This window comes from Rutidosis leptorrhynchoides, unplaced genomic scaffold, assembly GCF_046630445.1.
Source record: "Rutidosis leptorrhynchoides isolate AG116_Rl617_1_P2 unplaced genomic scaffold, CSIRO_AGI_Rlap_v1 contig66, whole genome shotgun sequence".
Lineage (NCBI taxonomy): Eukaryota > Viridiplantae > Streptophyta > Magnoliopsida > Asterales > Asteraceae > Rutidosis > Rutidosis leptorrhynchoides.
Window position 1 is genome coordinate 25,898 of NW_027266859.1, and position 12,536 is coordinate 38,433.

A 12,536-nucleotide genomic window follows, 5' to 3' on the forward strand; every position below is an offset into this window, starting at 1 on the left:
GTGACTACATAAGAATTCCGAAACAAAAACAGTTTATGTGGTTGATTTTGTGGACCTAAATATATTCTCCATTAAGACTTTTACCTTAAATAGAAGATGATGGAGAATAAAATCCCTTAATCGATGGGACACTCTCGTATATATTCCCTTTAAAGGTAACCCTACAACACAATCAAAATGTTCGCAAAACACACAAGAACTTCTCTCATGGAAAAATCTCCACAACTATTCGATACCTACACATCCTCGGTCAAAACATTATAATGTGCTTTGTTGGTCACATTCAGACCGTAGACATTTTTCCGTAACTATATCTTTCTATTTTTCTATTCTATTTTATAGGTTTCTATCGACGTACTCTATTTTGTGGAGACAAATATCATACATGTTATTGGAAAAAAAAAAAAAGGAAAAGAAAATATACATTTTATCTCTATTAGATAATGATCACAAGATTTATACTCCTCATTTACCGAGATCAATATTTATATCTTTATTGCATGAATCCTTAGAGCACCATGATGCAAGTTTTTTATTTACGATTTTATCATATTGACAAAAATTAGATGAAAATATATATATATGGTTATAAAATAAGAATCTGTATACTCCAATACATAATACTTAATATGAGATTTTTTTATTTTTTTATATAGTAAATATGTACATGAAAAATAACGTGTAAGAAATAATATGTGCGAGGATCAATAAAAATAATAGAGATGTGAATTTTTTTAATAAAAAACTCATTTAAAAATAAGAAATTCTATCGATTCGTTCTATACAAAACAAATTCTATCGATTCGTTCTATAAAAAAGTTTTTTATCTTAAAAAAATATATAAGAGAGCTTCCTAATTATTTATGTATAAAAAAAAAAAACTTTGAAAGTAATGTATAAATCACCTAACATCGCAATTTTATCCGTTAAACCATCTTACGTAGCATTTTAACCGATTCAAACTCGAAATATGACGTCGTACTCGGATACATAATGGCAGAGTGTATGTTTGGTGTTCGTGCCGTCTTAATAATTAACCAATTTCAGGTCGTAAAATTGAAATCAATTTTATTAAAACTTTAATCTTCGTCAATGCCAAGATTTGATGTTTGTGCCTTCTTAATTAGGTAGATAGATTCTCCATAGCACAAGAAATATCTCATCTTCAAATCTACCTTTAATATCTGATGCCCGGACAATAGTTCATGAAAGAGCAAGTCACAAACTATACAAAATTATGTTTATGATGACGTTTTTATTAGTAATGGACAAACAACTAGTTCGGATCTAATTTAAAAAAAAAACAAAAAATTAATTCGCATCTATTTGATTTCGTTTAACGAATGTTCGTTTATGTACGAGTCGGGTCGAATTATGTTCGTTTATAAACGAACCCCAAAAATTTTTAAAATATATGACATAAAATAAAATATTTATTAAATGACTAAAATAACACATAAAATTTAATTTATTAATATTATTTTTTTTGAAGTCATTAATATTAATATTTTTTTTGATGATTATTAGTATTTTAATATAAAAGATAACATTAAATTTTTTAATATTATAATTAAATAATTTAACATAAAAATATCATTTTATAAGTATTAATATTAAATTACCAAATCCCTTTGGGTTCGTGAACTGTTCGGTTCGGATTTGACTCGATAAATATTCGCTCTAAACAAGTTCGGCTCGTTTATGAAATGATCCTTAAAAACTTGTTTAGATTCGGCTTGGTTATAAACGAACCGAACTTTTCGCAAACTATTCGCTCGCTTGCCCATTACTAGTTTTGATGTAGCGAAAATTGACGCCAAACATACAAACTCGAAATAGAAGATTTAGGCGACAACTGCTCTCTCATGTATAAATTACAGCGGACTTTAGAGTTGACCTCCGAGCAATTGGCTAAATAAAAAAGTGCAAATCTTGTGCTCAATTTGAAGAGCAAGGTGAAGAAAAACGTGCATGCCGAGAAAGATTGTAGTTAGAATGGAGGATGCTCATCACATTATGATTGAAAAATCGTATTCTTTAAGCTCGAGTTAATAATGTTCTTAGCATGGGGTTTATCTGCCTGGTAAAACCGATTCCTAATGATATGCGTGAGCAAGTCCACCAAAAGAAGAACCAACGCAATTGCACATTGTCGTAATGTGGCTTTCCCGAATCGAAGCCACTTCAAATCAATGATAAAATCGCAACTCGCAAGGCAAATTGTGATGCTCGAAGTACTTATCAAGTTTTACATTCTGAGGGAGTAAAAAGGGCTAATCAAGATAAAAGCTCCTAAATTAAAAGTATAATAATCGTTTTGAAGGCAATCAATGTAAAAACTCCCATGATTGATGCAACCTTTTCACGATACCCCACTTGGGATTTTGCAATCAATGGCATGACAACCCCATGAAAAGCTGTGTTTTCAATGCCATGACAATGATTTTCAATCTAATTAAGAATTTCAATGATTCGAATCTCGCACACGATTTCATCTCCGCATTCATTCGTGCAGCTAAAAGAACCCTGAAACGTACAAATTGACCGACAAGCTTTCTACCCTTATATACGTTGCAGTTGATTTCATTGTCGCCAATGTTTTCAACGTTAGGCTTTAGCATTACTTCAATCATGTTGAAAATAAGAATGAGATTAAGTTGTACAAGCAAGTTACCATGATCCGACTATAAATTGCAAGGAACAAATCTGATATACAGAATTTCAAATAACACCTTAATTCCAGTGAGCAGAATCAGCAAAGAACAGAACTTCAATGAGTTGCACACGACATGAAATTGGGATTCCAAATTTGGAACCCCTAACGTACTTTAAAATGTCATACCTCAGGTATATTGTGGTGTTATTATAAAGTATACCCAAGATATGTAATTCAGGATGTTTAGCATTAGCAACATACAAATAAACAATTGAAACGTCATAGTCTGCAAATAAAATAAAGAGGGCTAAATGTTATCATGCAAAATGAGGCAGAAGCCAAATGAAAATGAAATGCATACGACATGGATAACTAATAGCAACATGAAACACCCCTCAAGCTCAGCTACCTATGCTGCAAACCAACAGTAGTATACAAAAGAGTCTTTCAGGGGGTGTACAATACTTTTGAGTCAGATTACAATTAAGCATACATAAATTAAAGGAAAGCATGACAGCCTCCTGCAATGAAGATGCTTTATCCCCATTTTTGAACCATAAACATCTAAGGCATAAAAGCCACATATCCAGACAACATAAGATAGGGGGTACTGAAAATAAACACCTGTCTTAAAGGATTTCTCATTGTGCTTATTTTTTACTTGATAATGATGTACCTGTTTGTGCCATGTTTAGCCCAAAATTCCTTGAGATCTACAGGGTGTGACAGATCATGGCCCTCAGCTGCCATCCGACTGAGCAATTTCGAAAACACACTACCACTCATCTTTCTCCCACCCACTCGGGCATGCCTCTTGTTTGGCATTTGTGGTAAAGGGTATTCAGACAATGTGGTAGTGCAACAAGAAGACTGCCAGCCACCATTTCCCCACTTGTAGCACTGACGAGCAACTCCAGTACATGAGCAGACCGGCACAGGCATTGTGGTTTCATCAAAACTAAGCAGGTTCAATCCAACATCTTGGCTTTCCCATTCAGTCTTCACTTTTTTCACACCAGGACTAATTTGCCTATTCAAATCTTCCCCGACTTTTTTGATTTTCCGTGGCGACTTCAAAGGCTTAGGCTTCATCTCCTTGGTCTTTTTTCCTTGGCGTGACTTGCCTCCTTCAGCAGGAACAACTGTAACTGGGAAAGCATCAGGCATATGCATCATGCTTCCGTTGACATTTTCAGCCATGTCAGTGTGATGGTATGTGGGATGGTGCATGCGCTTTGCTCCACGTTGAGAACCACCGCCCAAGGGAAAGTTAATTGCATTTTCCCGATATTGCGCCATTGCTATTAGATTATCACGCTCCATCAAAGCATTGTCTCGCTCAGCAAGTGCTTTCTCTCGCTGCTCAAGTGCCTCATCTCTGGCAGACAGGGCATCTTTCTTTTCCTGCATCGCCATATTTCGTTCTCTAATGGCAGCATCTCTCTCAGCAAGTATGCCCATAATTTTCTTATTCATGTCTAGGGCATTATGATTATTTCGTTCTTTTAATTGTTGCTGAGCCATCATATTCCACTAAAAACATGAAATAAGAATACATATAACTTAAACATTGTATAGCAAATGTATACCACATGTGAGAAAGATATAATCAACAACTAACAGTACAAATGGAGTCAAATATTTTTTACCGAATTCTGTGGCGCTTTATTATAGTACTCCATCTTGTATTTTCCGTTATCAGGTTGTCCACCATCATCCATCTTGAACCGACACAGTTCTCAACAAAACATAGAGCTGCAATACCACCTTGATGCTGAGGCACTAGAACAGATTTTGTGATGGAAATTATATCCTCTTCTTCCCAAAGAAACGCAAGCTAGATGACAAATTAAGCAGAAAATGAAATTAAAGGAAGAACAAATCTATATGTCCCGCAAATAAATATTTCAAGCAGGAAAACAACAGAAAGCATGTGATCAACCAATGTTATTACTTATTTACGACTAGCTGAAAACTCATTAAATTCTTAACATTTAACCTTTTTACTTCATGAAACCAAAGAGATTTTACATGAAACTACGTAATTTCAGTATCACACAGCTAATTCTCCCCTAATCAAGATACATATACCAAAATATCTGATAAAGAGGCATGCTTGCTTCAACCGAAAATACAGCTGGCTCCCTCCATATCAAGATGCGTATCAAAATCATCTCATAAATAAATAAGTTAAATTGAAACACTTAAATAAAACATACACAGGTTCCTTCCTAATCAGGATGCATGCAGCAAAGTCATCTCATAAAGACACAACTATGATCTACACAATTCTTCAAAAAACAATTGAATCATCCCTTAATCAAGAAGCATGAACCAAACCATTTCAAAAAAATCTTGCATGGTCAAACATGCATCTACACAGAAGGATATACAAATATATTTGATTTTTATCCCAGTCAAAGTTTTCACACTATGACACCCTTAAGAGTGAAGAGAGATTCTTTAAGAAAATTCGAAACTGCGAAACAAATTACAATATCACTTCAATGATGCCCATGTTTTCTGAAAAAAGCAATCCGAGATCATAAACTCTTAGCATCAAAGCAAAAAGGAACACAATCAAACACACAATATACTTGAGATTTAGTAACCCAAATACTCATTTGAGTGATAAGTAGATTAATATGGTATCAAAAGTATCGACAAGTACAAGCATTATGCAAAACCATTAAACTTAAAATTACATACTATTTCGTAAAGAACCCAAAAAAGGGCAGCAGCTTTTTTCACAGAAGAGTACCAAAGATTGAAACTTTTCAGAGCACCGACCACAAAAGCAAATCAATTTATCACACACCCAACACAAAACCCTAATTACGCACTGGTAAGCATGTTCTATCCAAGAAAAGATCGCGCGCGAGAGATGAGTCAAACCTGATTGTGAGTAACGAGTTGAACTTGCGAGAGAAATGGAATTGGCTCTAGTGAAGGGACAGTTCGATTTTGGGATTTAGGGTCTGAAGGAAAATGAAATCAGGAATCTAGGGTTACCTTTAGGCTATAGTTTAAGATATGGTGTGTGCAAGCCTATTATAAGCAGAAGTTGTACCTCAGCCTCAGCCCTCATGTTATGTCTTTTGCTGTGCACATGTCTATGATAGTTTTTTAGGGATAATTATACTGAGGTCCCTGAACCCTGAACTCACGTCATCTTGCCAATCAGGTAAAATTACTTTACCTTCTAAACATATCTATCCTTAAAATCTCATTTTCTCTACCACATGGGTCCTCCCAACAATCACGATTCTAGTCCTTTTTTGTTTCGATTTGGCTTGTCTCGTCTTGCCTCATTTTGATTTACCTTTAATTCATTTTGACTCAAAATATACCTTAACTCATACTTCCTCCATCTATAAATATATGATTTTTAAGGTATCGGTACACAGAACAAGATAAAAAATGACGAATATTATTTGGATAAAAATACCCCTCATGACAAATAATATTTGAAAAAAACGAGGACCATTCTGTCCAAAGTAAAATTTCAAGGACATCATCATCATAGGTTAATTATATCACAGTCAGACATAAAAATCCCTATTTCTTCTTTAAACCAAGTCAAACCTGCCACTCACCATCTTCCAATTTTCCCGTCATCCACCTTTGTCACCACCCTTCACGGCGCCGCTCATCACACTGTTTCTGATCATCTGTCGTGTATCCGACCACCAGCGTCCCGTCCATCGTTCAAATCCCCATCCCAACGCCTTTCCTCTCCCATAAACACCACCAACACCCAGCTCACCTAGATTTGTCCCCTCCCACGACCCCGTCATTCTCTGCTGCCCCTATTCACCACAAATCTCTCTCCTTCCACCACGTGACTCTCTCCTTCCTGTTCCTTGTGGCCTCTCCTCCAATCGTCATCGGTCTCTGACCAAGCCCTGATCACCTTACCATCACTTTCCTTTTCCTTTTCTAGAGTCGATCAATTTTACCAACGAAAGTGATGTGTTGTGGAGAAGATCGGACGATTTTAAAGTTTCGAAATCGAGTCTTAGAAAGCAGATCTAGGCGCAATGAGTTGAATTAGCATAACCCGAAACCCTCCTCATGTTTAAAGCATCAAAACGAGCCATTTTTATCCTAAGTGACTTTTCAACTAGATATCTCTGTAAATACTATAAAAGGGAGTACTTTCTCACTTTTACCGTCCATTTAATTTTTTTAAGGTTGTCCGAACTTGTGCTCTTCAAAAAACTCTTATGTCAACCTCCTTTTCCCCAAGCTTTTACCTAATCAACCGTTATTTAAATTTCTTTCTCCTTCTTTAAAACATACTGGTCTGAACAATTATAGTAAGAAAATCTACGCTTGTTGATACGACATAGGGACTTTTAGGTAATTTAGACCGTAGAGCCATAGGTGTCTCCGGATGAGGATCAGCCAGTGTTTCGACTCGATCCAAAATGTAGTAGAGGTGAGGAGCACGTGCCTCTTTCCAATCATTCTTCGAGTTATGTTGAGTGGCCTAGAACAGAATGGTGGGCGAGAAGTATTATGTTCTAAGTCACTAAACCTAGCTCGAAGACTTTCCAGAAAAAGGCGCGTGCTCTCTGATACGGCATGGGGGCTTTTAGGTGATTTGAATCGTACCGTTGTAGGTTCCTCTATCTTAGGACCGACCAGGCAAGTGCAGCGGCTCCGTCCCCTTTGTGAGGCTACGCGCCCGGGGGCGCGAGCACCGCCGACCTCGCCCTCCTAAAGTGGTCGAATGCACCCAAAGCTGAGGAGACCTATGACCTCACAACTGTATAGGTCGCTTTCACAGCACTGATAGTCCAAATCAACCCTAAAGGCTACCTTATAAATAAGACCCATCTCAGATGTCCGAAGTAAGCCAAGGCTTATTCCAAGAGACATACAAGAGACTTAAGGGCACTTACTCTCTCTCTAGAAGTAGGATCTTTCCCATACTAGACTTGAGATCCACCACGTAGCCGCTCAGCTTCGTGGTGAGCCTTGTAGGTCCGGATAGGCCATAGACGCTCAAATACTTCTCACACCCCATTCTGTCCTTAGTCCGAAACCTAACTCGAAAACTGATCGGAAAGTGGCGCGTACTCCTCAGCTCTACTATGTTTCGGATCATGACGAAACATTGGCGCCAACTACAGGCACTACATGAAAAGGTACCTTTTTCTACATCTATTCTTCATCGAGTTTTTCCAGGTTCAAACACACAGTTGTCTTTTCAAGTAACTTTCTACATAAGTCTTCTAGACTTACTGTAACTGTCTCTTAAAACATGAGGATCAGGACCCCTAGTGTCGAATCTGATCCGAAACTGTAAATCGCACTCGAAACCGGAGACCTTATCGTATTCCTTTTGAGGAGCGAAATGATATCAGCATAAGTCTCGTAAAACCTGCCAAATATGCCAATAGGAAAGCGCATGACAATAGTTTGAGTCACTCCTCTAGTTCCTTAAAAAGAACCATGCGTACCGCAGTCAATTCGCGCCTCGCTTGCAGCCCGATGCTTTCAGCTCCGCTGCCCCGCTCCATTGCCCTTGCGCGCCCAGACTCAACAACAACAAGAAGCTACATCACGACCTCAAGCCTAGTCCACCCGGCCATCTAGGCCCGACAGGGACCTCCGGGACACAATGAGGAATCGTAATGCCCTAGGGGGGTCAAAGCGTTTGACGACGTACGAAAGATTCTTGACAGGATCAAAGAGCAGAGGATAGCAGAGGACTCTCGGCATTATGCTGACATCCCTCTACCTTATGATATGCGTAGGCTAAGAGAGAGGAACTGCCCTCGTACGGATGACAGCGGTACCCATAGGCAATTTCCTGTTCCGCCACGACCTCGCTCCTCGCAATCGCCTGGAGGCACTCTGCGGCTCGGGACACGTCGATCGCTGCGACTTTTGGAAGAGTAAATCCAACTCCGCGTCTGTGAAGAACTGGACCGAAGAATGCCGCCCCCTCCGTCACGGAGCTCAGCCGCATCATACTACAACGCTTTCGCGCAGCGGTATTACCCTTTGCATCAGTTTGCCCAGATGTCGGGAATGCCTGCGTACTATATGGCCAATCCATCTATGGCTGCACATAGCAGATTTCTATTTGGCTATGCTATGTACTATAATACTGCACACGGGCAGCCATCTGTGCCTCCTTCGACGCCAAGGCATGCCCTTCCTCCTGCAATCGAGCTGAGAACCTCTACTCGGTCAGACCTCGATTCCTCCATGACTGGGGGCACCATACATCTGATCACTGGATATGACGCACCGACCCCGAGAGCACCGGTGAAGGGAAAGGCCTGTGCTGCCATTGGCGGCACTGCAATGCCTAACACCACCTAAGTTTTTCGGAGGAGGACTTAGAGGGTATCCAGTTTCCGCATTCTGACTCGCTAGTTATGCCGATGTTGATAGCCAATATGCCGGTCATGAAGGTCTTAGTAGACGACGGTAGCTCCATTGACGTCCTTTACTACCATGCGTTTCAAGCTATGGGTTTGATGGACACACATCTGTCACCATCACCAGGACCGATCTACGCGGTCAATAGGGTTGAGATCTCAGTGAAAGGCCGAATTCGGCTCTCTGTGACCATCAGGACCGGAGCTTGTAAATCCCTGTAGATGATCAATTGGATGATCATAGAAGGCCCCACAGAGTATGATGTAAATTTTTAGCAAAATAGGTATATCGGCTTTCTCCGGCGTGGCATCTTTTCTCTACCAAGCCTTTAACTTTCCCTCTTTTGGTGGTATTGGTACTGTATGCGGTACCCAGGCCGAAGTTAGGAAACACCGAGCGACGATCGTAGGGTCAAAAGTGCACGACGGATTAGCCGGCCACTCAAAGCGCACTGTGTCCGTGTAGCCTAGAGCCATTATGGCGTTAGAAGCATCACAACGATCCCTTAGACATTCCCCGACTGTGGATCATGATGCCTGGAATGACCTTATTGCCCCTCAAGCCGAGCTGACGCAACTCACGACGTCGACCCAAGCTCATCAGGCCCAAGCCGAGGAGCCCAACGAGCTCAAATCCGGAGGGAATGCCCCAAAATCTCCTTCTCCGACAGTCGAGGTCTACCCTGCTCTATGGCCCTACCATACGACACCAGGAGTGCAGGCATCATCTCTCGAAGTTTAGTGTGTACGACCTTCAAACCTTAGGCTAGCTACTATCTGGGGATACCTATCAATGGCATGATAGTTAGGACTATTAGAACTAGTACAATTGGGCATTGCTTAGAACTATTAGTTTCTATGCCCAGTAAAGGCCAATCAGGATTTGATACGACATGGGGACTTTTAGGTAATTTGGACTGTCCCGTCGTAGGTTTCTCCGGCTTAGGATCGGCCAGGTACGTGCAGCGGCTCCGTCCCTTTTGTGAGGCTACGTGCCTAGGGGCACGGACACCGCCGGCCTCGCCCTCCTGAAGACGCCGAAGCACCCAAAGCCGAGGAGACCTACGACCTCACAACTATACAGGTCGCTTTCAGCACTGATAGTCCAAGTCAACCCTAAAGGCTCCCTTATATAAAGACCCTTCTCGGATGTCCAAAGCAAGCCAAGACTTACGTTGAGAGACACACAAGAGACTTAAGGGCATTTACACTCTCTCTCTAGAAGTCGGACACTTCCCTCTCCAGACTTGATATCTACCACATAGCCGCTTAGCTTCATGGTAAGCCTCGTAGGCCCGGATAAGCCGTAGACATTCAAACACTTCTCACCCCCATTCTATCCTAACCTCTACTACGTTTCGAGACACGTCGAAATAGTATTGAACTCGGTGGAACACACCTTAGCTATAGAGTCTGATAAATCCCTCGGCCTCGTAGTTTCCCCGACGAGAACAAATGCCACTTGTGGTAGATCTAAGGTTATTGCTAAAATGCTGAGGCTAAAGAGCATCGGAAGGGTGCAAGAGCGCACCAACAATGACTGAGGTAAGGGCGTTCAGTTATTCGACGCTCTCAGGAGATTTTTCAAAGAAACACCGGAGTGTCGGGAGTACCTCATGAAATTGGGCAATGTTTCACCCCTCTTGCTCCTCAAGCGAGCCCAAGAAAAGAGGAACTTCCGCCCACTTGCCCTATCATCTCCATCATGGCCTTTGATTTACCTCCTGTCAAAGAAGAGGATCAGGCTCTAAAATCGGTATCTTATGCCTGCCAAGCCCATTTCGAGGCTGAAGCTCGCTACCCCCAAGCTGAGAAATGTGCCCCCGTTCCGGCCATGATCACCATCCCAGGAAGTCCTACCACCCTAAGGAGCTCCCAAGTCGTAACTGGAAAGTGTCATCCTAGCACAATGGAGCCCACAAGACAAGAAGAGAGCATCGAGAGAAACACAAGACCTCCGGCTCAACGCCCATCATCACCCTGGGAAGAACCAGCACGTCTAGGCAGACGCTACAGACGTCGCCTGTAGAAGAAAAAGCACCCGCGCCAGAGGCAACGCCACGAGCCCCAGGCAAGACCAAGCCCGAAAAGCCCTCATTAATGGCAGCAACAGTGCAGTGAGACCCCGGTCTCTACACCAGCAATACAACTCCCAAAAACGGACGTCGCCGCCTTCAAGGCCGAAGAACTGTATGAAGCCGAGGATAGACCAAGTTGCGAAAGGTTCCACCTCTCTTCAGCGCCACCGACCATTGCACACGACACCTTCTGCTTGGCCCTGCACAACTAAAAGCAATCATCGGCTAGTGTAGGGCGAGTCTCTATCTAATAGGGCTCTCCTAAAAACAATCTTATTCGGCCTTGCACGACACATTTTGTAAGCCCCCCTAAGCGACATCATTCGACATATGTAAAGACAAGATGCGGTGAGGCCTCGAGTAAAGGACGAACATAGACCCTCAAGTCTTAGTCCACTCGACCTTTACCCCGCACTACTCCCGATGCACAAATATGCTTAAGGCATGACTGGAAGGATCTTCAGTGAAAATAGACTAGGCCAGTCTTAGCCGACATCCGCCATGGAACGAGGTCGCGTCCACCCGATTGGTTATCTTACTGGCCTATAAAGCATATAGACCAGGCCAAATGAGCACTTCGATGGGCATGGGCCCGTGACCATCTTAGCCCTCGGCCTGGCTCAAACGCTATGCTAAACTGAGAGGCCGGGTGAAACGGACCGAATTTGTGAATGATCACTCACTGTTTCGACCTTTTTCACTTGACCGACCTCGATTACAAGCAGAAGAGCGGTTGCGGCGCCGTGACATAAGAGGTGAAGAGTGTCGGTTAAGAGGTATGCCCACCCCGGTGGCTCCCATTGTCAAGGCAATGCAAAAAGTAACTTTCAAGCCCCGGGAATATAGCGACTGGTTAAGAGGGAAACTCACCCCAGCGTTAGCGTCGGTTAAGAGTCAAGACCACCCCGGCATCACCTCGGGTCCGAGAGGATCAGTCCATAAAGGATCTAGCCAACTGGTTAAGAGGTACGCCTACCCCAGGGTTAGGCGTCAGTTAAGAGGGAATCCCACCAGGACAATCCTTTTGATTGATAAAATTCTTACCAAAACCCACCAACGAACATTTGTAGACTAAGCCGCCGGTTAAGAGGTACGCCCACCCTGGAGTCCCAAAATGGTCAAGATGTTGGTCAAGAGTTTAAGCCATGCCGAACACTTCCTTTAACATGGGACAAATCCAGTAAGCCCTAAAATGAAAAGGTCAAGCCGAAGGTCAAGAGCTACGACCACACCAAAGCTTCCTTATACTTAGGCAAGAATCTTCACTAAATACAAGCAACAAAAAAGGATAAGACGACGGTTAAGAAGTACGCCAACACCGATGCCCCATACTAGACTGCGAAATCAAGGGGTCAAGATGTCGGTTAAGAAGTACGCCCAACCCGAATACTTCCCCATAGATGG

The 12,536-nt window shown here is 42.0% G+C and overlaps 1 protein-coding gene across 2 annotated transcripts; it reads right to left on the minus strand.

Annotated features, from left to right (window-relative positions):
• Positions 1 to 3,313: 3,313 nt before the first annotated feature.
• Positions 3,314 to 4,377, minus strand: LOC139884987 (protein BASIC PENTACYSTEINE4-like). Of its 2 annotated transcripts, none has more exons than XM_071868944.1 (2): positions 4,306 to 4,377; positions 3,314 to 4,171 (listed from the first exon to the last, which is right to left on the minus strand). In XM_071868944.1, exons 1-2 carry the CDS (start codon positions 4,375 to 4,377, stop codon positions 3,314 to 3,316), a joined length of 930 nt encoding a protein of 309 aa, XP_071725045.1. The 2 variants fall into 2 exon arrangements, with proteins under 2 accessions (XP_071725045.1, XP_071725044.1); XM_071868943.1 differs by having other exon boundaries at positions 3,314 to 4,189.
• Between the last annotated feature and the right edge of the window lie 8,159 nt (positions 4,378 to 12,536).